This window comes from Gasterosteus aculeatus, chromosome 20 (assembly GCF_964276395.1).
Source record: "Gasterosteus aculeatus chromosome 20, fGasAcu3.hap1.1, whole genome shotgun sequence".
Taxonomy (NCBI): Eukaryota; Metazoa; Chordata; class Actinopteri; order Perciformes; family Gasterosteidae; genus Gasterosteus; species Gasterosteus aculeatus.
This window is the reverse complement of record NC_135707.1, coordinates 19,029,465-19,056,996: the sequence shown is the minus strand read 5'-3', so window position 1 is coordinate 19,056,996 and position 27,532 is coordinate 19,029,465. Positions and strand designations below refer to the sequence as shown.

The window sequence follows — 27,532 nt, the reverse complement described above, 5'->3', positions numbered from 1 at the left end:
TTGTATGCATTGATTCAAACTATAGGAACAACTGTGTGCCGTGGTGTGTTCTATTCTCATTGTTTCTTTTCCTCCGGTTGTGTTCCCCATTATCCATTATTCCACTTGTAAGCACATCTAAATATAGAGCAAGAATTTGCTTAGGGGGCACTCTGTTAGTAGTGGCGGTTAAAGAGAAGACTGGGTATTTGCTGTAATTGTAAATGCATGTGTACAGCCTGAGCTTGGGAACAGAGACGTAGGGGCATTCAAGCGAGTATCTGGCCCCTGTTGGCCACTCGCTGTTCCTCCTCAGCCGCCAAGCTTGTTGTTTGTCCCCACTGACGCGGGTGCGTTTCTTGGAGTGAACATTCTGCTTTTTTGCTGAAATGCTTTTTGTCAAATACCTACCTCACCTTGGCACCCGCTTAACACAACACATATGGAGACGGGACCCGGGCCCTGTTTCTGCCCCCTCTCCCCTTGCTCGGAAAATCTTCCATTTGTACAGAAAAGAAAAGCACACATCCTGTCCTTATTAACCGATCCTATAGCAGCCCTACACATGAGCCCTGGACCAACAGGCGGGCGGGCATGCTGCAGCGTTTTATATAGCTCTTGTTCTTAGCCTTTGATGACACTGTTTAGAATAGGAAATATCTAATAAGTCAAGTATTCTGTCTAATGTGCTGCCAGTGGGTTTAGTATATGCCTGGAGGTCCTGAAACACTATCTCTGCCACAGCAATAATATACATTTAAAATGATCTTGGAGCGAGTGGGAACGAGCTATATAGAGAGAGAGATGTGGTGGGCTGGGGGGCGGGGGGCTGACAATCCATGCTGTAATAGCAACCATGTGCCGGTTGGAGGGATAGGAGGGGACCGAGCTCTCTTCTTGTACGGCTCCTCTATTTTCAATTGAAACCAACGTACCCATTAACATGCCAGGAGGGGGGGCTGGATAGTGGACATGTTGGTGAAAATGATGAAGATTAATAAGCTGATAAACCATGTTTACTTTCTGAGAAGAATGGGGGTCTTTTTTGTGGTGTTTTTATTCTCCGCTCCAAAAATATATTCCGTGCCCATTTTTGTGAAGGCTTCTGTTTATAAGTCAGTTCTATATAAACATGTCCTGTAATTTATTATTTGGTAGGTAGGTTCATGTGTTTGTCTCATTCTGTCCCCTGGGAGCCACTGGCGGCTTCTTTATAGTCTTGAAGATGGCACGCTTCCTAGCAGAGTAAAGATCACTGTTGCTCCGAACACAGCGACCTACTCACTTGATTTATATCTTCTGTCACTGAAAGCTTTTTATTTCCACAGCGGCTGGAACTCTCGCGCCAGTCGGAGCCGAGTGTAAAGTCTCGGCCCCTTTAGAATGTCGCTGCACGCTACGGTTGGATTTTCCCGGGCTGAGACCCTTTTCAATATTTGCAAGAAGTGCAAAATGATTTACGGGCCGTGGAAAAAGGCCCAGAGCATGCCTTTAATGTCTCTGTGGCTATACGTTCATCCCCTTCTTTGGTCAATTTGTCCATGGTTTTAATCAAGCCGGTTAATTCGGTCTGTGTCCTCCTCTAATGCCAGTATCCAAACACGAAAACAAAGAAGGGATGCTACGATTATTACGCAGCATCTTGGATTGGTTTGAGATAATGCACTTTGTTTCAAGGCAAATCAAGCTACTGCACATGTTTAAAATCTCCTTTGTCTACCTTAGATACATGTATTTCTATCCATCTTCAAAGACTCTTATATGGGGAATATGGGGGAAGATATTTGTCTGTTTCTGAGCTTCTACTTTTTCCCCGATAATGTTTTTCTCTTATATAATTTGATAACTGATGCTTCATGTTCTGTCTAGTCTAGTGTATCTACTTGAAACAAAGACAGAAATCCAAACAGAGCACACGCATCCAAACTGCATTGGTCGGTACTTAAAATACTGAATAAAGTAACACATCTTTTACATTATATTTTTTCATTATCCTTCATCTGAACATTTGCTCAAAAAGCATGAAAACTCATCCTTGTCTATAGAATACTTTCGCAGTCAAGCCCGAGTTTGAACACAGCCCGGCCTCTCTGTGCACAGGTGCGTCAATGCGAACAGAAACACGGGCGCCGTGACCCCGCGGTGGGGGCCGACTCTTCATCTCGCCACAGCGAGACCGGGCAGGACAGCGGCTTTGGCAGCGACAGCGCCCGCATCCGCATCGTACAGATAGAGCAGCAGAGCGGGGCCAGCCACCACTGCATCGCCCGGCCGTCCCGCCACTCCGCCATCACCAAGAACCTCAGCTTCATCCCCTTCGACATCTTCGTCACGGCCAGCAAGCTGTCCGTCATGACCTACGTATGCTCCAGTTCCCCGAAGGCCCCTCCCTCGTTGTCGGACACGCCCAGCACACCGGAGAAGAGAGAGCCTGGGGACAAGGTAGGCTGCAGGCCTGTCACATGGAGGCTCACTCCCTGGATTTGTTGTCCATCTTGGTATATTTTTACATAATATAATGTGTCATGTGAGCATTTCTGCGGTGTAGAAGTATAAAGGAATCATACTGCACATTTTTTAGACTTTTTAGAAATTAAAAATAACTTCTAGAAATGAGAAATTAATTTCCTGCAGTCTGCATCCATAGAACTGAATTTATTCCAACGTAATGATTTAACATTTATTCTCGAAAACTAAACAATATTTGCATCAACTCTAAGGGGGGAAAGAGTGCCCTCAACCAGCCCGAGGTCCCGCCAGTGTCTCCTCCGGTCTCGGCGTCGCCCTCTCCAGACCCGTCTCCAGCCGCCCAGGGTTCCCTCGCCGGCCTCACCGCCGAGGACATCCTCAACAGCAGCAACTCCAGGCCGGCCTCTCCGCTGCTAAAGGGCGGCCTGCTGTCCCTGGGCGGTCTGCCTGCTCCCAGCCGCTCCTCAGCCCGCCAAGCGCTGGGTGTGACCATAGTAAGGCAGCCGGGTAGGAGAGGGGTCGGGGACCAGGTGCTGGAACCCCTCCTCTACATCCAGCTGATGCAACCTTCAGCTCTGCTCAGCTGCCACCATCGCAAGCAGAGGATGGAGCTTTCAGTGTTCGACGTGGCCTTAAGAGGGGTGACCTCTGACTACAAGTGCCTAGGTAAGACAGATCTGATCGGGGAATGGTACTTGAGGGACCTGGTCTGAGTAAAGACGGTCATTTGGATCTTTTAATGTAGATGCAGTACCAGTCATAAGTTTGGATTTTCTCATTGAATTGAATGAGAAGATGTGTCCAGACTTTTGACGGACACCTACCTAAGGTACATACCTTATGTATAAGTACAGGGAATGAACACCTTTATACTGAAAAAGGAAGACTTATATAAAAAAATATATATATATAAGAAATATATAACATATAATAACATATAATAATGTTAAATACCTGGACGCCGCCCCGTGTTTGACCTTACTCACATCCTTTTATCTTCCTAAATGCTCTTATCTTTCACCCAGACCCAGGAAAGACTCTACCAGAGTCTCTGGACTACAACGTGTTTTGGCTGCAGACGGTAGCGGGAGAGTCTGACTGTAAAACGGGCATCCCGCCGCCTCTGCTCTGCCTCCAGATCAAAGATTTCCTCCATGGACCAGGTGAGGATCGTGCACACTCAAACACATCCCGCTGCTGCAAACTCTCTCAAGCTCCTTTGCTCTTTTTAAGGTAGACGTTTTCAGGACAGAAGTGCTGTGAAGCAGCAAGACAAGCAAACACGCACAAACACACACAAGCGCACGCATACACACTGATCAAAGTAGCTGTGTGGGTACATGATGAGCTGCCTCGTGTTTTTCACCGAGGGCCACTGACATCACTAGTACAACACACCGTCCTGGGTAGCGGGTTTGCTTTGCGCAGGGTTCGGTTGTCTATTTTTGGACAGATATGATGTCTATAAGAGCAGCTTTAAGCTAAGGTTGCTGACCCAAGGGTGTGGCTCACATCCTACCCAAATACTGCAGCAGTGAGTCAAAGCGTGGCGTGGGCTTTTGAGTGTGTGCAACCATGTAATCCTTGTTAGGCTTGTCATGGAGAGCGTGCGTGGGCGCAGGACATCCTTCAGAGTTCAGCTCCCTGAGTCCAGCGGGCCGGATGCTGCAGATGATACGGATACACACATACATGCATTCAAAAGCACAGACGATGCATGTCCTCACAAATGAGGCGGCTCTGGGCCTGAACGTAGGTGTTATTGACGATGGCTTGTTGGGGGGGAAGTACCCACACCCAATCCCCTCCTGCACACCACCGACATCCACCAAAAGTCAAAAATGGCTTAAACTTAACGTGATTTCACTGGATGTTTTGCGCTAGGTCACACCTGTCGTATCTCTGTTACATCATGTCATCCTACTACGGCGTCCTACACACATATTTTGTTGTTAGATTAGATGACAAATAATGATCCTCTCTTGGGATGGGAGAGCAAAGGAAAAGGTTAAAAAGAATCAGTGAACGGAAGCTTGCCTATTTGTGGAGTACATCCCTGTTCGAACCCTGAAGTATTAACATCTGTCCTGATGCCTCAGGGGAGTTCACTCCTTTTTTATGTGAAGCAAAAGCGTTGCAAAGGATGGATGCGGGGAGGATCGATGAAGACGGGATTAGGAAGACGTGCATCAGACAGCTCATTTTGCACGTGTGTTTTCATGTCTGAAGGCCCCGCTTTGATTCGACAGCTCTTCAAATTTGATTTGTTCCAACGAGGTGCAAGCGGAGAGCAGACTCGCACAAGGCCACGTCTCGCTGCGTGTTTACGCCAATGTGCTCGCAATTTTATCATTTATTCACCGAAACCAATCAGAGCTGCCCTCCCAAGGATGCAGAGTGGGAAACACTTACACTGTAAGCTGGATGGTGTTTCAGCGCTGACCCTCACAGAAACACGTGTGTATAAACACCGTTAATGCAGATACATACAGGAAGCCACATTTATAAACCAGAAGGGTTCAAGGCTTGATAAAAGGCTGTTGTGGGGGTTTTTAACACAAGCATCAGTGTCTCTTGGGTTTGGCTACTGCCCGGTTAGGGCCCCAAAGGTCTTATTAAACGTGAACATACAGTTACCGAAGTCAAAACTGACGCATATTTCACAAGCCATATATACGTGCTGAACATTCTTATACGGGTGTATAGATTCTCCAACCTGAAATTAAGTTATGCAATTAAAGTTAGCAACACCCTAGCTAAGACATTTTTGTTATTCTTAATATATTGGTTTGCTTTGTATATATCTAATGTTTGAAAAAGGAAATATAAATGGATTATATAATTATAACCCAAATTCTAATTCCATTTGGCAATCAATCTGACTGCTGATGTGCTTCTGCGGACTTTGTTAAACTATATACGAACAGGCCATGATCACAGGAGACATGGACTGTGTACTATTTCAAAGAGTTGGCAGACCCTCATCTTTGTTACGCAGCATCAGGGATTGACCAGCCAGCACACAAAACACACACACGTCCCCCCTCGTCCTTCTCATCTTCCCTACTCCGCTCCAGTCTTTGAGAGGGTCAGTGAGGGAGTCCAGAGATGTAACTGCTACCACTTGGAGACGGGGGAAGCAACAGGTGATAGATTAGCTAGAACAAATTGGAACCATTACTCTGCCGCGTCACTGGTTCCCGTCAGCCATGGGGCTCACAGAAATGTTGTCAGTTACTGTATACAAGCCTGTGCCCCTCCGAACCATCCAGAACCACTTTAATTTGAGTCAGATGCTATCCGAGACGCGTGTCACTGGCCTTACTCTGTATGAGGATTTTTTTGTGAAAGGGGGATTCTACACATACCAAAAAAAGATTGGTCCTTACAAACACAGACATGCACACATACCCTTCACATGCGGACCCTGGGTAATTGGACACACTGGCACCTCTGTCAGACGCAGGCTTTCTTCTTGTCGAGAGTCAAGTGTTAAAGTCAGCTCCAGATATCAAAGGTAGGGTGGGAATGAAAACAATGTTTGCGGCGAGCTGTGCACAAGCACATACCCAACGGCAGGTTCAAAGTGGGGACGGCGTCATGCATGACCTCGCCGCAAAAGAGGCACGGCAACCTGGGTAATAAGAATATTTGAGGGGTGTGTGTGTGTGTGTGTGTGTGTGTGAATGCATCCGTCAGACCTTGGTCCCCCGCTTTCTCCAGCGCTAATAGAGGCTGACACCTGAGAAGGGCCGGCCTATTATTCCCCCCAGCCTGTTCACATTAAGTCCTGTTCTTTAAAAGGTATGTGAGCACCGACACAACCTCTCAACCTCCAGGCTTGATGCTTTGCTCCCTGCGCAGGAACTCACCAGCTGAAAGCAGCCAGTAGTCTTATGGCAAGTGTTCCCAATAAAAGCACTCCGATGTGCTGGAAAAGCCGCCTTTCAACTTCCCCATGGTCGGAGATGAAAGTAGCAGCTTTCAATAACTGTTATTACGTCCTTGTAATTAAAAAAAAAATCTCTCCTCCTAAAGCATTACATGCTCTTCTGAAGGAGGCATTGCGCAACATTCTGTTCTGTACTCGACAGTGTTCCAGAGGTTTTTATCAAAATGCTCTAAATATAGGATTTTCTTGCAGCTCAGTCTGTAAAACATAAATCAGTCACGGCTTGTTAATATTTTGTTTTTTTGGCTGAGGTTTTCATTTCCTTGTTTTATGCCGTCTTCGCCCTGGATAGCGAAACCACACTGAGCGCAGTTCTGTAGAAACAAGTAAATGTGAGCGTCACAGATGCACTCGACTCAAAGCCACATACTGCTCTGATGTGAGTTTATTAGACTTCTGCAAGAGATTCATCTTTTGGCATGGCTCCACTGTAGTAAAAATGTGCTTGCTGGATGAAGCCATGGGGGAAGCATGTACAGATGCTGATCCTTCTCCACTCTCCTCCATAGAGAGTGGTTTCTCACCGAGTTCACACAGCTTCAATCAGCTAAGTCGCAAACACTTTTTCCTGATGTCCTTTGACAACGTAGATTTTGCTCTTACCCTTCCGTCAAAGAAGTCAGTTAAACTGCAGCATGTTGCTTGTCTCAATAAATGAGCTGTATGCTGTACTTAATTATTTTTCCCATTGATCATAACTATTATCATTGAAATAAACCAACTGAGATCTGTTTTGAAGGAAATTGTAATATTGGTACCCGCATGATGCGCAGTTGGCCAGAAGTTTCCAGCCATGTCCAGATAAGGTCCTACCTTCGTGCTTCAGATTCCTTCATTTTCATGTTACAACTATCTGTGATGTGCATCTAAATCAGTGATGTAAATCTGCTCCCGTTTTAATACGGTAGAAAAGACAATGCCATATATCCCATATCAAGGAAAAAGGAAACCTGTACATAGCTAGCTGTATTAAACACTCCTACCAGGTGAGTTTCCGAAGAAATGGAAAATGTATCACTTACTGGCTGTGCGTTGGGGGTGGGAAGGATTGGGACGGAAGACAATTGATAATGAGGACCAGGTCCCCTTGTGCAGAGAGAAAGGCCCTGAGTGCGTGAATCAGAGACAGCTTTGTGTGATTACCAAGAAGCGGGAGGGTTTGATTAGAGTGAGGGATGGAGGGAGAGTAAAATATATAAAGAACTGAGAAAAGAAGCGCTACATGAAACCAAGGGGTGAAATGAAAGGGAGGGCGGGGGGGTCAGGAGACCTGGATAAACCTCTGCATGTGGGCTATTTCTTCCACCACTGGAAAGTTTCCTGGTGATAAGTCAAGTGGAAATGATAAGCTACATTGCACAGCAAATTCCACCAATCTTTCCTCCAATTCCCCTCTCCAGCCATCCTTCCATTTTCACCGTGTGCCTCAATTCCACTGGATTAAAGCAGAGACAAGCCGGATGGCAGAGAGAGAGTCTTTGGTGTGTGCGTTTGTGCATGCATGCCGGTCTGTCCTGGCAGCGTTCCCGCTTGTATCATCCAGCGCTCCTACCTGAGGAGGAGATGGACTGGAGGCTTAAAACCCCTCTAAACAGTGGTGCCTTGATGAGACCATGAAGAACAGCTGCTCTTGTTTTTTGGGGCAGCTTCCATTCTCCCATCATCATGACCAAGTGGAAAAATGGGATAATGGAAGTGGTGTAAAACGGCATTGAGTTAAATCAAGTGTCTCTGTCAATTCCAGTCAAGTGTTTGAAGGCTGCATTGCACAGAGAGAGATAGAGATTTGGGGGATTTAAGCGGCTGGCATGAAGAAGAGATTCTCCTCTGCTATTCTGTGGTGTCCTGTTAGGAGACAGCCAGTAATTCTATGTACATGTGCACATAAGGCGAGGAGAAAGAGAGTGGGATTGTATACAGCTGTTCTTTAACAGGTCCTTGCATGCAAAGCTGCTTGATTAGAAGAGGAGAGAAGGGTTCACTCTGATTTACTAGACATGGCAGTTTTCCAAGATCTTTCTCCGCGGGACATTGACGGAATCATAAAGTAGTGTAGTGTGTCCTGTTCATGCTGTATTTTACAAATGACAAGAGAAGTTTTAATGGGAAAGGGCCCAAAGCCCGCAGTGGATTTATTCAGTGTTTACCAAAGATTCCGCTTTGCTCTCACTCTCTACTTCCTGCACTGTTTTATTGATCACTGAGTACAAAGTAGGAGCACAAGAGAAGCTATCCTTTTTTTTTAGTTAAAGTCTTCTCATCACAAGACTTACTTATTTTTACTTGCTCTTTTTCTTTCCTTTCATCTCCCTCCACAGCTGAGCTGAATGTGGAACTGTCGCGCCCCCTCAAAGTCAACGCCACGCTGGCCAAGCTGGAGCAGGCTAAAGCCTACCTGAAGAAAGTGCTCCAAAACCCCACATCTGACGCCTCCGTTAAACCCCCGTCTGCCCCCTCCACCCCTCACTCCTCCCCCACAAAGACGCTGCCCAGGGCCTCTCGCTCGGAGCCTTTCCATCAGGCCTCTGCTCTGGGTAAAGCCAGCATCATTGAAGCCCTGGCGCTGTCCTTCCACAAGGTTTCCCTCCACACTGCCCAGATTGTGGTAGTCATGGAGACGGAGGCCCATCCAATGAGGCCCAACGTGGCGGTGACGGTGTCGGCCATGACAGGAAATCTGAACATGAAATCAGGCCATAGGATGGAAGGTGAGTAACAGGAAAACAGCTTTCATGTAAAACGCTTCACAAACATTTTTTAATACACTGTCGGAACATTTTCTATTGTTATTTTGTTAGTCAATAGATACAAAAAATATAGTCAATTTAACAGTGTATTTAAATTGTATTTGTTTTAAACACAAAACTACACACATCTTGGAAGCAGAATCCCACCAGGTGGAACATGTTGAACAAGCAACTCTTCCTGCTGTCCTCCTGCACTTGTTGTGCTCTCAACTCTCACTCAACATTTGACGGCTGTGTTTCAAGTGCCAACAATCTACCGACATTTGGCCAGCACGTTTTCCAAACCACTGTCTTTTAGGGACACAGTGGTGGTCCTCTGCAGACTGTGTGCCACGCAGTGTAGATATTGAGCTGGGAGTAGCCTAGCAGCCATTTTGCCACTCATCCCACTTCTGTTTGACGCTCCGATTTAACTGACTGCAGCACGTGGCGGTTTCAGGGGTCAACTCACGCCGGAAGTAAACAAAGTTGAGTTAACTGCGTTAAAATATTTTATCGCATTAATCTCGGCGACAATAATCTCATAGATTAATGTGCTAACTTTGACAGCCCTGATTCTTATCTCAAACTTTCCAATTTAGGCGTCTCTGAGCTCAGTGAATTCCCCAAGTTATCATTCCAAAGCAACAAGGGCCTGGGCCTTAAATAACTTTGTTATATTTTTCTTAATGGGAATATAAAAAGAATTTGGTCCATTTTAAAACACTGTCACTTGTTTCAAGGAAATTCTTGAAACAGGTGGAGCTACATTGGGAACAACTGTGATGACCTCACCCCATTTGGCCTATTTCATACACTTCTAAAGAAACCACAAGACTCAGTAATGCACTACACTAAATATACAATTATTTTTTTGTGTCATTTGCCCCGTAGCAAAGCCCACAGTGCGTGCCAATGGGAACCGATCTAGGCCCTTTGGAAATGAGTTGCACCGAGATCCAAAATATATAATATGAAAATGTCGTAGAGGACAATTGTTCTGTGTGATTTTGTAACCGAACAAATATTGAGAGCTCACTACATTTTAATATTAGTCGTATATAAATGTATCCAGAATGTGAAATACATATTGATCAATATCTTTCTCAAACTTCACCACTCTTGTCTGTTGAATAATAGCCAATGCCTTTTCTTTGGACGATTCTCTCAACCCGGAATAATAATACCTGTATTCAGTGTTTCCCCTAGGTTTCCAACTTTAGGGAGGATGCAGTCGGGCGAGCGCCACGTGCGCACATACACAGACATATTCCGGCCAGAACTGCCATACGTGGGGTGAAAAAGGGGGGGCGCCCCCCTGATATAATAGTAGAGGAAACACGGCGCATTGCTTCCAATATTATTTGGAATATCGCAATTTTTTACACAAAGCCCTCCTTTGCCAAAAACAAGGTTTTTTCAGTAAACTGTAAAGGGGGCTGTTTGTGTGAACTCGTGGATCTAAAGCTGTTGTGAGACTGCGAGAGAAAGACGTGTGTGTGTGTGCACATGCCTGCGTGTGAGATGTTTTCTTTCGTGAGATGCTTTCGTGTTAGGATCCAAGCTCTGCCTTCATCACAGTGTTTCCATTCAGACAATCACAACTGCTAATGCTAATGTAAATTCCAAATGCTCTTCTTCTCTCTTCTCTCTGCTGTTGGGTGTGAGCCGACGCGCTGCTACAGATGATCATGAACTTGTTTGTTTTCTGCTGTTGTTTTTGTCCAATTTGGACATCCCATGGAAACAGGGATAAAACAGAGTGAGGGGGCTGACATGCCACGTGAAGGAAGTAACAGGAAACACTGATGACAGTGTGCACCCCGGTGGCGCTGAGAAGCACATCCACTGTTGACTGGGGTCGCAGGGGGACGAGGACAGAGCTGGAGCCGGGCTCCCTAAGTGCCTGCATCTGTTTGACAGATGTTTTTATATTGGGTTACTTCAGATAAAATGATTGTCCAAAATGTTAATTAAAACCTCAAACAATTTGCTCTTTGTTTACATAAATCTACATAACTGCACGGTGACACAATACCCAGCGCTGCTGCCCTGCTCTGATTTTCACCATCTTTTCAGTGTCCATCCATCTTTGATGTGTTGACTTGGACACAGTTGAAACTGTGTGTGCAATGGAAAAAGAAATACAGTTTAGAGACAATTGTAATAATATGAAAGCTAATCCCCTTCCACTTACTTTGCTTTCAGATACCTCTATTATTTATACAATCCTCGTAGGAGAACACTTTTAATTGGGTTCTACCAAAACCCAGCGTTAACCATCTGTCAAAGGTTTTGCATGGAAGCATGTATGAGAAGTTATACAAAGAACCCTTTTGGGTGTAACCCTCGGTGGCGGTTCTATCCAGAACAATTCCACCTTCTAAGGTGTTCACAAGAACCAGCCGAGTGGGTCCCACCCACGGGTTTAAATGGGAACCCTTTTATATACCACAAGGTTCATCAAGAACCGAACTAGGGGATGAAACGAGAACCCGAAATTTCTTTTCCATGGGTTTCATTTAGAACCCACCCAGAGGTTGTTTACTCTCACAGTTCCCAGCTCCTTGAAACAGAGCCATCACTTCCCTTGAGACATTACACTTTTACTGGATGCAAATGGAAATGTTTGGTTCAGGACCAGTGGTGTTTATTGACATCCATTGGATCATTTATCCCCAGTTTGGCTGTAAGCTCTTTGAAATACTGTTTATTGTCACAAAAACACAATACCATGTGACTGATCAAGATGTTGTAATAACTGCTGTAAAACTAATGCCGTTGTCATGTGCTGTTCAAGTTTAGTTGTGCTACTTATATATCATATCTTAGTCCTGAAATACCTGATATGTCGTTGAGAGCATAGTGCTGTCACACCTGTACAAGGATTACCACTTGTTACATGGCACCAGAACCGGACAAAGAGAAAAATAGATTTTTAAAGCCAATTTCCGAAGTTCTGCCGCTGAACAACATGTTTGTCCCACCCTGTTGTTTCTTGTTCTTTTTTGGGAGGATACATTTATCACTCTTATAGATCTAGATAGAACACACACGGTTACTTTCCCCTGAGAGCTTCTTCACATAGTGTTTCCAGATTTGTTGCCGTTGAAAGCAGACAAACTGTCTCCAGTTACGCAGACTGATCACTAGTGACAATAGATGTATCTGCTGACTTAGCCTCAGGCGCGCCGCCTCCATCACTCAGCACACGGGCCCCTCCACCGGCTCCCTGCACCTCCCAAAACAAATACCTTGGAATTCCTTTTTTCTCTTTTTTGCATAGGTAAAGGTTAGGATTTCCGTGCTGTTAGGTTGAGCGTTTGAGCTGCCGCAATAAGTCAGCGGGAATGACCCCCCCGGGAGAGGCAGTACATGAGAGATGTAAGACTGGAGAGTGTAGTGCGACTACCGCCACAGTGTGCACCACTACTGTTGCTGCTGTTGTTCCGCCTCTGTTATTCAGGAGGACAGGCTGTGCACATCTCGGGGCGCTACTGCCGTGCACGGAGAGAACCCGAGAGAGGGTGAGGGACAGGGTAGGAGTTGTGAATGAAGGGAAGGAGGAGGGAGATATTGTAAAAACTCAAGGGGAGAAAAGAAGAAGTTACATAGATATAAAAGACCATGCGGCGGAAGCAGACAGGGGGATATAAGACAATCATGGAAAACTTAGGAAACAGGAGAGATGGTGAAAGAAAGAGAAGAACACTATGTCTGTGAGCAGTAACAGTATACGTCATCACGGTCACCCCACCCTGTTTTCTTCAGGCTACATCCATAGCTGCAACGGGGTGAAGACCCTGTCATCCACTCCCACCCCTCCCTCATCTCTGGAACATCTGGGGCTCTCTACCTGGTCATGGCAGGCCCCTTACCCCACCTCTGCCAGGGGACAAGATGGAGAGAGAGGGGATTAGGTTGACATTGAGGTGTGTTACCAGATCCTGTGTTAATGAAAAGCAAGTGGAAGGGCCGCATACCTCCCCTTCGTCCACGGCTCACCACTCCCCAAGGTAGAGGGGCATTTATAGTTCAGTGAACGAAGGAAGGGGGGCGGGGGGTTCTGAGAGAGAGAACATATGTCTTAAGGTCCATGAAACAAGACCCTCCAAAATCTCTCAGCTCTCCATCAGACTGCCCATAGATTGCCCCCGATTTCCTCAGAATGCACACACACATGCGAGGAACAACAACGCACACACTCTCACATTTTTAAGTGCTGTCCGTGGCCCTTTGCCTCTGCGGACCCCCTGCTTCTTCACGGTGATTTACTCCAGCATTAGTAAAGAAAAACGTCTGTTGGTTGAACAAAGTTAAAGCTACCCATTATTTATCTACAGTAATAGTCAAACGTTTGGAAAATTTTTCTCATTCAAATCAATGAGCATGCATCCATCATATTATTTCTGTTCCAATAGTCAGAGAGGAGATTTCTGTCTGGAGATACACCCCGCAGTGATCTGGCACAAGTTAACCCAACTAATAAATCCTTTTCAATGCATTAAAACATCAGCCAACCGATTAATGTGCGTCTTTCAGCTCCAGTACAAACAGTTTAACGTGACAAGCACAAAGACACGACAGCTGTTGAGACTTGCTTCCGACTCTTCAACAGAACAAACGTTTTGGTTTTAAACATGGTGGGAGTAACCCACCATAGATCCGAATAGCCAGCAGTCCTGGGCTAAATTCAGAATGTGGGCTGAAAAACCTAAATGTAGCTCATTAGGAAAAGAAAGACACATTTGTGCAATAATATACTAGTTTCTATGGTATTCAGAAGGTGTATGTTGATACAACTGAGCCGAGCTCTTAGTGCCCTAGACATGGGCCTGCAGCCCCCTATCCCGTTGGTTGTCATTTCTCCTTTGTCATCAATAATAAAAGCTCTACATTGTCTTAATTGAATAGTCACAGGTCATCATGGCCATCATGTTCTCTTCTAAGGAAGTTGGTCCTGAATACGTACGAGACTTGCCCCCTTCATCAAAGCTGTACTTTATCTGATCCAGTTGTGAGCATTACTGTGGCAGGCTAATATAACACATAACATTGATCCAGTCCTGCTCTCCTTTTCACTTTTCCCGATGAGCACCGCATGTCTTACACATTGCACACAGACCAGTCGCAGCAGCTCGGGAGCAACGGAGCGATTTCTTATTAAATTACATTTTGAAAATAACCAAAACCACACTGAGTTTGAAGCTGCATAAAAAGCGATGGCTCGGACTCGACTGAAAACCCGATAATTTGTCAGGACACATCAGGCTTGAGTAGCGTCATGGAATGGCATACTGTGGGAATACAACCTCGATCTAATGTAAAGCTCAATGTTACAAAATTCAGTTAATCTGCTGCAACTGTCACTTAACCCACATGCAACTCATCAACACTCATCAGTAACTATGTGACGGCTCAGATGACGCACAGCTGCCTGCTGTTGTGCCGTTTTGGCCGACAGCTTCCCCGGCTAGGAAACCAGTTTCCTCCTGTGTCCCATCGTGGTCTTGTGGTGGGGGGGATTGGGTATTTCTGTGGTGGCTGACAGTATATTACTTCTATTACTCCTACCATCCCAGACAGTTGTTGGGGGCCTCAGCCAGTTAGGTAATGACTCCGTTAGGTATTGTCTAATTTAGTGGTTCCCAAACTTTTGGTTGCAACCCACAGGCGTGGCGCAGCTTCGTAACCAACCCGCCCCCAAAAAAATGTTTTAACCACTGGTCTTATTGATACGAATGCATCCCTGGGTATGAATCTGCGTGGCAGTGATCAGGTAATGGCTCCCAGGGAGAAAACTGACTGTGTAAATCAATGTTTCTGATTCATATCCAATCTTGCACAAGTGTGCGCCAGAAACGCGCTTCATTTTGGATTCCTATTCACTCTGTTCCCCCAACAACCCCGTTGTTTCCTGTGGGTCAAAGGTTGTGTGTTATGCCGCAGAGCATGCTCTCTTGTGTGTGCTGGTGCACAGCAGACTAGTGAGAGAGAGTTTTTTTGTCATATGCAGGTGTGGATTTGTTTTCACAGATCTGTGTCATCATTCGTAATTATGTTTTACAGCTTTTTGAGTGTGCCTTGCTTTAGCTCACATATAACATGCGTGTGTTCCTTTGCCATTTGTGTGTGTGTGTGTGTGTATGTGTTTGGAAGAGTGACAATGTATATCAGCCTCTAGTTGGTGCTTTGTCACAGGCATGCTGTGTGTATTGGTGGTGCTTTAACTGTGTACTGTATGTATGTGTGTGCATGCATCTTTAAATGATGTCCATAGATGGGTGTTGAGGGGCTGGCAGGTGTCAGGGATGCCTAAGAAAAACACAGAAGTGCTTTCAAGGTTCTTCTCTGTGTCCACATGTGTGTTACTGCCGTCATTCAGCACCATCTGACACACACACAGTGCGTGTTGCCCCCAAAACAACAGCTGTCACTGATGTGTGTGCTTGCAAAGAGGAAATACATTGGTAATCATATGTTTGTGTGTGTGTAGGTCAGTCCTATAATTTGTCGTTAGATTAAACCATTTTAGCAGTAATTTACCCAACGTATTATTTCACGATGCTCACAGGGCACGAAAATGTGTGTGAGTAAGGTATGCGTCCCTTAGTTCACAGTGGCACTACATAATGTTTCTGTTTACTACTATGCTATATTATGCTATGCGTAGGGTTTCTGTCAAAGGTCTACTGTGTATGCACTTGTCTGTGTGTGAGTTGCTTTACCATAGTTAGTTCATTACCTACAGTAGATGTCTGACGGTGGACGAGGGCAAGAGAACTTAGATTAGTTTCATTTTCAGCTTAGTCTGATAAAGCGGTGAAAATATTCTAAATATAACGTCTACTTTCGGGTTTTTTCACATCTAATATGCGTTTTTACTTCTACACCCTGTCCACAGCAGTATATCGAGTTTGTTTCTTCAAACTGGAGGCGCACTATCCTCCATCCTCCAAGGGAATACACTGACCAAAGGGGACAAAAACCCGCATTAGAACCCGCACTTGTGGTGATTCGCTGATAACTGTCTGTCCACACCTCCAATATTCATAATTTCTCTTACTGTCACTATGTGTCAAAGGTCAACACTTCAAAAAGTATCTTCTGCTCCTTTATTATCTTCATTGTCATGCACTCTCGTTTATGTGTCCATGTTTTTTTGGTTTTCCCATTGTTTCTTTTTCTTCTTGCTTTCTGTCATCCTCCATGAACGCTTTCTCCATCGTGGCAAACGCAGGCCCACAGCTCTCCCAGCAGTTCGCCTTCACCTCCTTAACATTCCCCTGTGCTCCTCCCTTCTCATGGCACGAGGCTCCCAGCTCAGCAGCGTAATGTCTATTGAGCTTGTATGCTGACTCATATCTGGAAAACAAACATAATGGTACGTTCATATATGCCGAGAGCGCCTCTAACTGTTATTCAACCTGGATGGAATAACGGAGTTAAGATGTGAAGAAAGAAAGGGATTCCCCTCATTAAAACCACTCCCGATCAGGGCGATTATTAGAGCACTGGCTGCTGCTGCTGGAGCAGCAGGATGCTGCGGTCCACTGGGCTCTCAATGACGCATACTGAGACTGGAGAGAATGCTTTGATGCACAGTGTGTGTGTGCGTGTGTTTTATTTCAACTTGCCACCTGATTCTGCATGGTCTGCATTCACATGCATTTGTCTTTTTTTATGTATGTGTTTATTAACATGTGTATCTCCTTCTCTACGCGTGTGAATGAAAAATCGTCCGTTTAGGAAGCCAGTTTAAGAGTTCCCTTTGCGCTGTGTAATAAATCTCAGCCGTGAAAATAAACCCCACGTCCACAGTTCAGTAGGAATCTCCAACAGCTCGCCGCAACACCGCTAGGACTGCCAACGTGCATCGATGGTGTCTTTCCTGAGAGAAATGAGTCACCCCGGTATAATATTTCACCCCACAACGATTTATACAAGAGCAGCAGTCTTTCACGGGACACCTGTGCTATAGTGTTACTGTGCTCTAACGTTGAATGAGATGTTCCTTCGTCAGCTGACCGAGCATGGGAAGATGTGAGGATGCTTGTGTGACATTTCTTCATCACATAGTAGCTCTCTTTCTCTTTCTCTCACGCTCCTTCCCTCTCTATACCTAGTTGTATCGTCATTTATCGGCTCACTCCTTTCACAGGCCATTGCATCTCTTCCATTTGGCCTGCTTTACCTCAGGTAAACCTCAAGCAAACTGAGGTCATGCTCTTTCCTCAGAGGACTCATATTTAAACATATATTTTTTAATATAAAATAAAATCACTTAGAATTGGCATATTTGTGAAACGGGGGTTTCAGGTGGGCTCCGGCAGCTGGATCTGCTGCTCTAATTCAGCCAGTAGAAACCCCCTAAGTACCCAGGAATCACAGCGGACAGGTGGAGCGCTGAGTCCAACCTGTGTAGATGCGGTATCATGGCGCTGCAGTACCAAGCGCTAACCTCTGGGTCTGAGAAAGGAAACCGCTGGATCCAGCCAAAATGTCTTCTGTCAACAAGAATTGCGTACGCTTCTTATATAAAGTCCGTGTGCCGAATAATCATTTTTGGAACAAAACTTTCTGGCCACAACTTAAATAAAAGGATACTGATATCGTATAATGTCACTTTTGAGTGTTCATCTTAGGTTTTACCATTGTTCACCTCTGGTTGTGTTGTAGACAATGGTTGATATACTGTCCTTTACTTTGAAAACGTCCCTTTCTATTTTGTACTATCGTTGACATGTTAAGATCAAGCCAGTAAAAAATAGAAACTTTATTGCCTAACTCTTAGCAAGGGACTAAAACACGTGTGTGGCTACTTTCTGTTGCCCCTTGATGTCAAAGCATCTCAATCGGATTTAAGTCCAGACTTTGGCGAGGCCACTCCAAAACCTTCATCTAGCTCCTTCTACAGCCATTCAGGTTGACTTGCTGGGGGAGTTCGAATCATTGTCCTCCTGCAGAACCCAAGTGCTCTTGAGCTTTAAGGTCACACACTGATGGCTGGACATTGTCCTTCTGGTTTTTCTGGTAGAGCGCAGAATTCATGGTTCCATCAGTTATGTCAAGTGGTCCAGGTCCTGAAGCAGCTCCCGACCATCACACTGCCCCCTGTAGTGTAACTGGTGGTATGATGTAATTGTTGTGAAATGCTCTGTTACTTTCACGGCAGATGTAAGAGGCACCATCCGAAAAGTTCCACTTTGGTCTCATCCGTTCACAGAATGTTTCCCAAAAGGCTTGGGGGTCATCAAGATGTTTTTTGGAAAAAACAAGTCTTCTTGGGCTGCGATGGCTTTCTCCTTGGAACTCTTGCATGGATACCACGTTTGTCCCGTCTCTTTCTTTCTGTTGAGTCATGACCTCCAACCTTAACTGAGGGCTTCTTCACATGTTGTTCTGAGGTCTTTCATGACATCCTTGATGAGTCGTCGATGCGCTCTTAGAGTAACTTTAGTAGGCCGGCCCCCTCATACTTCACTTTATCATGCAGGTTCTATTTAAGAGGTTTCTTGATTCGACAGGTCTGGCAGTAATCAGAGCTCGATGTGGACAGTGGATGGAATTTAACCACGCTTTCCAAAAACTGTGGCTAATTACAGTTTATTTATGATTTATCACAGGGGTGCAATTACTTTTTCACATAGAACAAAGTAGGTTTGGAAAGCTTTTTACACTTAGAATATTAAATTATCATATGAAAACTGCATTTTGTATTTACTCGGGTTATATTTGTCTAATATCAAAATGTGTTTAAAGAGCTGAAGCATTTAATTTTGACAAATAATATAAGAAACCAGAAACCGGCGCAAATACTTTTTCATGGCACTGCATATAGCCAGTCTTTTTGATAGCTTCCTCTGTGCCTGTGTACTTTTGAAAGGTTCATCGTACGTCCATTTACAATCATAAAGCTAAAGGTTCTTTTTGGTTATTTTTAAAGAGCAGCAAATCATGTTCTCCTTTCCAGGAGGCAGGCCAAGTGGTAGTGTTAATACCTGCAAATGACTACAGTAGTTCGGAGGCCAGAGATGTGACATCACACAGGCAGACTGTCGTAGTAATTGGTATCCTGGTTAAAAACCACAGAGGCAAGCATTCATGCAGATGAGTTCTGAGGATGGATTGTTTAAGGTTTCCGGGTTCATCAGGCTTGGTTGCACTTGTATCAATGAACTGTGTTAGCTTTTGTTTATAAGTAGGAATATCAATTTTTCACTTTGGAACCTTGGTATTTATTTTACACATTTCCCTGTGTATTTGAACCTTTTTTTCCCCCAAATTAATCACGGCAACTCCTTAGTACACTGGGTATCACCGACCAGACGTTTTTCCTCATCACAGTCTAGATCGTTTTTTACGCTTTACTCCCCTCCATAGTTCCACCCTGTGCTCCTCATTGCCGCGCCTTCCTTGCTCCCCAGATGCTGTCCAGGCTGCGTCCGTACATTTGCAGCTGCAGGATCTGTCAGCGAGGACAGGGCTGAGGGAGCGGAGCCGCCTCCTGCTGGGGCCGTTCTCCTGCAGCGCTTCCCTGGAGGCCCGCTGGTGTCGGCACAGCGGGAGCCCCGGACCTGAGCCCGGCGCTCCCAAAATGCTGCTGGATCTGAAGGGAGGCCTGCTGCAGGTCTGTATACCAGTGACATCAGTTGAGCATCCTGAGTGGCAGGATTTATCAACAGCTACAGTGTCTCAGGGTGCCGCGTCAGATCAGCACCTCGACACTTGTGAGTTGTCTATCTAAGGACGCCTAAACTAGCGTCCTTGGATAGTGCATTAGCGCATGCTAATTCTGCTCTATATTTGAGTCCTGTTCGCCGGTTCAGTGGTGGAATATGAACAGGCTATTTTTAGCGCTTGGTTTTATCCTATGTGCGCCCATTTTCCTGTGTGGAGTTACATAATGGTCCACAGGAAAAGTCCCTTTTTTCAATGTGACTAACTGAGCGCATTATTTGTAATGTAGGGCTACTATTCCACATTACTTCTTTGGAGGGAAGCCCCTAACCCTCTCCCCCCATTCGCTTTAGCGCGTGTAGTGCTTTTATCGCGTGCCCATTAGCAGAAACATGACTCATAACTCAACACTTAATATACAATCATGCGTTTCCCACTGTAAGTATTGGCGTGTGTGGTGTTTCAATCAAGTAATGTGCCGAAAAACCACCGGAATTCCTTCCGATTTCTCTACTCTTTACCCAAAAACTAAGGGAGAAAAGAAATCCCCAAATGTTCCTGTTTTCAGAGTTTAGTCAGTCAGCCAGCTAATGTGGCAGGATGTGTGAAGAGTTTTTGACTCAGAGATTCCGGGTCCTCGATCCAAACCCCAGGCCGACTGGCTTTGAGGGAGCTCAGGGAAGGGGAATGCCGCGGGTACGTGAGGAGGATGTGAGGTTGTGTTGGCCAATACGAGACAGGACATGAAGGGGTGATGACAAGGGTAATCCCGACCGCCTCTCTTCCTGTTTTGGAGAAGGGTGTAAAATGATGGTGAAAATACGTATTTATGCGTCAGCTGTGAGTCTGCGTCCACTGTCTACCTTGTCTACCTACCGTGTCTTATCCCCCTGTGCCCCCCTGACAGGTCTTCTGGGGCCAGGAACACCTGAGCTGCCTGAAGCTAGTGGAGGAGCATCTGAGGGTCTACCTCAACCTCCAGAAAGGTGCAGATCCACATCCGTCAGAGAGCCGTTCCCTGGGCAACGCCTGCCACATCCAACCGCCTCCTTCCCTGGGCTCTCCCTCCCCCCGGATGGAGCACAGCTCAGATGACCTCCGCACAGGACATTTCCAGTACATCCAGGACTCAGGTGAATGTTAGTGGCCTGCGCTGTTTCTTAGTAATGTGATGGCTACGTGGAACTTTGCATCTGTCAGAATGCCCCCCCACTAGAATATTACAATGTATTAGCTGCATTCCTAGCATTTAGCCACAAACAGAAAAAGTATGCCTGGACGTACGTTATCAAAGCTATTTCTTGCCACGGATTTCCAAAAGAATGGAACACTGCACAAGTCCCTGAATTCACTGGATGGACTTTACCCACGTCTGTCATTATTACGTTATGGCTATATGCTCAAGTTGATTTCACAAGAGCTAACTCAAAGTTCTGTTCATGCAGATTCAAACAGACTAGTTTCTTTTGCTGTAATATGGTGAGAAGCTTTTCATCAGTCCTGACCAGCACCAACAGAGCTTCCTACCATAGCTGCATGACCTTTGAACCCAAGAACCTCTGACCTCTGAACGCATCACCATGAATAGACGCGTGCATGTGAGTTAGTGCATAGAGCTGTATCTGAAAATGTAAATCCTCTCTGAGGAGCATATCTGATCTGTGTGGGCAAACGTGGTTTCACCAGCACAAAGCTGCAGTCAACTTGACCCTCACTTTGCTGCTTGCTGGCCAGCTTCCGAACAGCCGTAGGCCAATGTCCGTGTTCGCTCCCCCAGATCACACGAGCCAGGCCGGCATTCTGCACAAGCAGTGCGACAGCATCTTTTACTGTTCTGAGCATTTAGGTTAAACTCGCGCTTCTAAGATACAAGCGTGCACATTCACGGCAAGGTTTTAAAAGAAAAAAGGAACCTTTGTGCCAAAATGAGATGTCACTTAAGATTCACATGGCCTTAAATCAAAGTCAGATCAAAGTCCTCTTTGGAGAGAAGTTCATCGGACATATCTGCCTGGTTCCACTCTGAGTAACATGCTGTTTATTCCCCCTCTTTGTGCTCTGTGTGCGCTGTCCTCTGCATGCACAAACACACACACACACAGACACACAACATTATACACAGAGGATCAAACTTGTTTCTGGCTGTAGACCAGCCGTCCACTCTGTCAGCTGTGGTTGAGTCTTTGTTTGTTGCACTGTTCCACTGGTCTTTGATGCGTTTAATATGCTGGATGGAGCAGGAGAACTTACAGTAGTGAACTACAATCTGTCTGCAACATGTCAGCGGTCAGGGGGAAACCGGGGCACTCGGTGAAAAGCAGAGAACAGCAAGTGGCCCCTAGGGGCCCAACACAGAAATGGATGGGAGATGAAGGATGGACTGAGGGACGGGTAGAGGAGACTTCTTCTGTCCCCCGTCTCTCACTGCAAGCAAAACTTCATGAAAGCGTTGGGTCTTTTCCTCAAAAGAACAATTCTGCCGTTTACCCCTCAAGAGGGAAGCTCACCGCTTTCACATGAAGGACGACACTTTTTGTTGTCGTGTACAGATTTTGCTGCAGTGTTTGTGCCTCTGGAGGCCAAACGAAGCAGCAGTTCTCCGCTCCACTGTTTTGTTCAAATAAACATTTTCCAAAGGACTTGAATCCCAAACAGCAGCCACGACTTAAGTCAAACACCACTCGGAGGTTCAGACCCGGCGTGGTCCAGCTTTTGCAGGTGCTTGGCGGTGCTCAATCGATGGCTGTTTACACCACAGCCAAAATGTTTACTCAGCCACTTTGTTTATACACGGCTTCTGACGCATATAAACATTCTGAAAGCGTGGAACCATCTACAGCACTGGGAGGGTTCAGATTCCGTAGTAGAGCAACACGTCACGTTGTTGTTGTTTTCTGCCTCACCAGGTTGTTTGCATAACGGCAAGAAACTGTCATGCATCTCACTTTCAAGTTGTCATCTTCCTGCATATGTAAATGTACAGAGAGGCTTTTTCTTCTGGAATCCTGCGGAGTAGTATACTTTTGTTTAATGATATCATGATCTACTTTCCCGAAATATAAAATACATGGTCCTCCACTACATCCTCCAGCATCTGGAATCCCCAGGAACCTACGGCAGAAACCTGTTTGTGGACTTCAGCTCTGCTTTCAACACCATCATCCCGTCTCTGCTGCAGGACAAACTCTCCCAGCTGCACGTGCCCGACTTCACCCGCAGGTGGATCACTGACTTCCTGTCTGACAGGAAGCAGCACCTGAAGCTAGGGAAACACCTCAGCCTTCCGGACCATGAGCACCAGTTTCCCCCAAGGCTGCGTTCTTTCCCCACTGCTCTTCTCCCTGTACACCGACAGCTGCACCTCCAGCAACCAGTCCGTCAAGCTCCTGAGGTTTGCGGATGACACCACCCTCATTGGACTAATCTCTGGTGGGGATGAGTCCGCCTACAGGTGGGAGTCTGACCATCTGGTGTCGTGGTGCAGTCAAAACAACCTGGAGCTCAACGCTCTAAAGACAGTGGAGATGGTTGTGGATTTCAGGAAGAACGGAGCCCCACCTTCCCCCATCAACCTGTGTGACTCCCCCGTCACCGCTGTGGACTCCTTCTGTTTTCTGGGCTCCATCATTACCCAGAACCTCAAGTGGGAGCTGAACATCAGCTCCATCACCAAGAAGGCTCAGCAGAGGTTGTTCTTCCTAAGGCAGCTAAAGAAATTCAACCTGCCTAAGATGATGATGGTGCACTTCTACTCGACCATCATAGAGTTATCATATGTCTTGTTGTCCATTGTTACTATCTGATGTTATGCACCAACCGCCATGTCGAATTCCTCGTATGTCTAACATATTTTGGCAAGAAATGTTCCTAATTCCGGATTTTGTGGCAGCTTCCCAGAGACTGCCGGGGCCCCATGAGGTGGTGTTCTACAGGGAGACGGAGGACAGCCCGGGGGTGATGCTGTGGAGGTACCCAGAGCCCCGCGTTCTTACCTTCGTCAGGATAACTCCTGTCCCTTTCAACACCACGGAGGACCCGGAGATCAGCACTGCTGACCTGGGGGACACTCTGCAGGTAGGGGGCGCCACGCATGTGTGTACCACTTGATTAGAAGACCAATCCTGGCAGCACCGCTGATGCTGAATGTTTTTATTGAACACAAAATAAGCCAGTGTGCGATGGACGTTGTGATCTCATCTTCCTCATGTTGGATGGCGTTTCTGCAGAGCTCTGGTCACACCGTACATCTAATGTTGTTCATTGGGTCACTTTCTGTTGACTTCCCTGGCTCAACACTTATGCAAATACATTTCATTATGCAAACTACATTTTACTCTGGCAATGAAAATTATCCACCTCTACTATTGTTCTAAAATCACTTATCAGACATAAACACCCAGCATATTGTGAATAAATATGGAAAACTCCAAGGAAGGCAAGCCGACTACTGTATCAGGAAGGCGTAAGAGACTCGTCTCTCACTGCTCCCTGCCTAACATCACCTGCAAGGAAAGAGAAATAAACTGTCTTGGAGTTAGTCCGGGGGCCATTTATAATTCCCACGACATGAGTCATGAGAACTTCCATGCTCTCTGTGTTATTGAATGACAGAGACCCCTGCTGACTCTCCAAACATGTACTACATGGTCAGACAGCTGTAGAAGTCATCATGCATGCTCTGGTGTGAATAGCCAGGTGTCTCTAACCCCAGATGAGGTTATAATTTGGCAGAGCGTAGCAGCTACTGGGTCTACAGGGCCTCACCGGGGAACAGGACAACCCACTTTCCCTCTATCACTCATCCTTGTTTTCTCTATCCTCTGCCTTACTTTCCACCTTATTGTCCTCTAGGGCGAGCTGGGTCCCTAATCCTGTTTTTTCACATCAACCTCCGTAAACTGTTTTTTTTCCTGGAGCTATTTTTAGGTAAAAATCCCTAACACTATTGAAAGCTCCAAATCACTCAGTGTTCTTTTATTTATTGACCATGCAAATAGGAACGGCATTTCTGGTAATACAATATACAAAACATGTTTTTTGTCATCCCATTAGCTACGCCTAATCCAGTACTGTTGCTGAACTAATGCATTGTTCCTGTTCTTTTTCCTTCCCATATCAAGTTTCACAGCTTGTTTTGGTTATGTTAAGTCAGATGCTGTTTTAATTTCTGCCGTTATTTAGGTTCTTACGAATTCTTTCGTACAAAGGTCTTATAAAGTTACGTGGAAGCAGAAGGTGATGATCATCCCTCCAGCGACTTACAGGGAAACGCAATGCAAGGATAGCTAACAAATGTAATAGAATAAAAGATGACATTATAGCAATGGGATATAGAAGCTACTTAAAACGTTCCATGTCTCTTTTGATGAAAAATCTGTTGTTCGTCACCACAATTGCGTCACTGGATGCAGTCATTGAAGAAGAAGCCATTTTTATTGCCAAGTATTATTTTACACATACAGGAAATTGTTCTCTGCATTTAACCCTAACCCACACAGTGGGAGCAGTGTGGTGCCTTAAAGGCGCCCGGGGAGCAGTTAGGGGTTGGGTGTCTTGCTCAGGGACACTTTGGCATTGGACATGGAGCAGCCGGGGTTCAAACCGCCAACCCTGCGGTTCCCGGCGCACCCTCTCTACTCCATGCACCACGGTTGAGGGGTGTGATAGACGGTAGGGTCGAAGCCGGTGGGTCAGAAGTGAGGAAGGCAGCATTCAGCACCTGGTCAGATTGCAGCTGGTGTGATCCCGTCACAACATGGTCTCTTGTTATTACTGGAATGAATTACGTAGTTTTATCACATCCCCAGCCCCTTAATAACATGTGCAAGCCTTGGCGTTAAGCTTCCTTTTCTCTTTTTTTCTCTTTTCTTTTTCGCTTCCTCCATCTGCAGCAGTTTCCCACCCCAGCACATTCTCCCCTTTATCTCTCCGATTCCTTCCCGGACTCCCATAATCATTTCACCTACAGCGCAGATGTCTCTTCTGGTCTGTTCACGTCGGCCCCGGACGGACATGGTACTGGAAGGTGGTGCAGATGTCTGGCTTCCCGGCCCTACAGCTGTAAAGTCTATAATGAGCGAAACTCCAAAGCCTCTCGCTGATTGGCCACATATTGAGTTACAGTGGAGAGCTAGGGGGCTGATGTATGACAGAGGAAGGGGGGGGGGGGGGGGGGGGTTGTGGATACACTGGAAAGAGGGATTGGAGAGAGATGAAAACGGGTGGAGGTGTCGTCCTTTCTATAGTTCAAGGGAGAGGGTTCATCGAAGAGAGGTGCATCGCTCACTTTCACAGTGTTGTTTCAAATATGAGGGCTGCAGATAGTGTGGAGATGTGTGCTTCCTTCTCTGTGACTGCAGACAGATTTGAACATTTGGTTTCCTCATCTTATGCTGCGCGTGTTGTGTCATCTGGCTCGTCTGACAAGTCTGTTAAAAGGAATCAGGTAATGATTCACGGTGGGGGAGTGATGAGGAGAGGAGGGTCCGAATACTCTTTGTGTGCGGATAGGATGGAGAGGAGGGCGGAGAAACGTAAAGATGCTTATTAACACCTAACAAAAGTGTCTTAACGAGTTGTAAAAGAGAAAAAGAAACCACTTTTAAGGAGTGACTGTCCTAACTCTTTAGCTTATGTTTGTGTAAAACCCACATCAAGTCTCATCCACGCTGGGACACTTCCGCAGCTGGGGGCATTTTAACAACCTTAAAATGATAACCTTCATTGTTTATTGAAAGAGATGATTAAATAAAATAATAAAAGTGCATTTCCTTTAAAATGAATGATTGTCAAGCATTGAATCAATCAATTTTAGATTCATATTTTGTGTCCTGTGACATTGTCCACCAGTCAGACTGTGTTTGCACAACAAGTGAGAAGAATGGCTAAAAGAAGCCTTTTAAACACAGTGATAAAAACAAAACCGTAATGGTCTAGTTTAAGTTCCAAAAGGATTTGGCCTCTAAAATGACACTGTGGCCGCTGAACGGTTAGAGAAATGGAAAGTGAGAGGCATTGGAAAAAGATAGAAACCCAGAGGGAGAGAGGGATCGTAGCATCGAGCTGTCTTGTTCTTTATCTCAGTCTGTTTGATGACAGGTGGACAGAGAGCCCGGGGAGAACGAAATAAAAGTGGCTCCTCATCATTTTTTCTTTGTCTTTTCATTTTACTCGTCCTGCCCTTCTCTCTCCTCTCACTGCTTTTCTCACCCCCTCCTTCTTTCCTTTGCTCCCCACCTCCACCCATCTGAATTGATGGAAGGTGGGGCTGGGAGAGGGGAGGGGGGGGGGGGGGGGCGTTGCTGCTCACTTGTCCCCCCGGAGCAGATCAAATTAACATTTTATAAAACCGCGATTTCCTGCATTTGAATAGTTGTGGTTTCCCAACTGGTTCCAGTGTATCGGACGGGGAATTCGAAACCTTCCATTACTCCAAGTTAAATTGCTGTCCTGCACTGTTTTTTTACACACAGTAGAAGGGTAACCATGAGTGATTGGTTTCGGGAGGGGGGTGGGGGCCTTCTATTTCCTCATCATCACACGTGCCCTCTACAGGCAGGAAACGCACCCCGCCCTTAGAGGGCCCGGGTGATGAGGAGGGGATAGAGGGTGACTCATTCTCACCTTCTCACGGCGTGTGGTCCAGCCCTCTGAATCATAAGCAGGTGTCCTCACTGCTCCCTTTTTCCGTGGGTCTCTCTGTCGATTCGCTGCCTCTCTGCGGGGC

General features: G+C 45.9%; 1 protein-coding gene across 2 annotated transcripts in view; it reads left to right on the top strand.

Moving 5' to 3' along the window:
- vps13b (vacuolar protein sorting 13 homolog B) overlaps positions 1 to 27,532 on the top strand; it is a 284,391-nt gene that overhangs the window by 203,857 nt on the left and 53,002 nt on the right. For both annotated transcript variants that reach the window (XM_078095599.1, XM_078095600.1), the window contains exons 35-41: positions 2,080 to 2,421; positions 2,700 to 3,114; positions 3,474 to 3,611; positions 8,719 to 9,108; positions 19,554 to 19,756; positions 20,714 to 20,939; positions 23,696 to 23,880. In XM_078095599.1, coding sequence (XP_077951725.1) covers positions 2,080 to 2,421; positions 2,700 to 3,114; positions 3,474 to 3,611; positions 8,719 to 9,108; positions 19,554 to 19,756; positions 20,714 to 20,939; positions 23,696 to 23,880 — 1,899 coding nt within the window. The remainder of the gene's footprint in view (positions 1 to 2,079; positions 2,422 to 2,699; positions 3,115 to 3,473; positions 3,612 to 8,718; positions 9,109 to 19,553; positions 19,757 to 20,713; positions 20,940 to 23,695; positions 23,881 to 27,532) is intronic.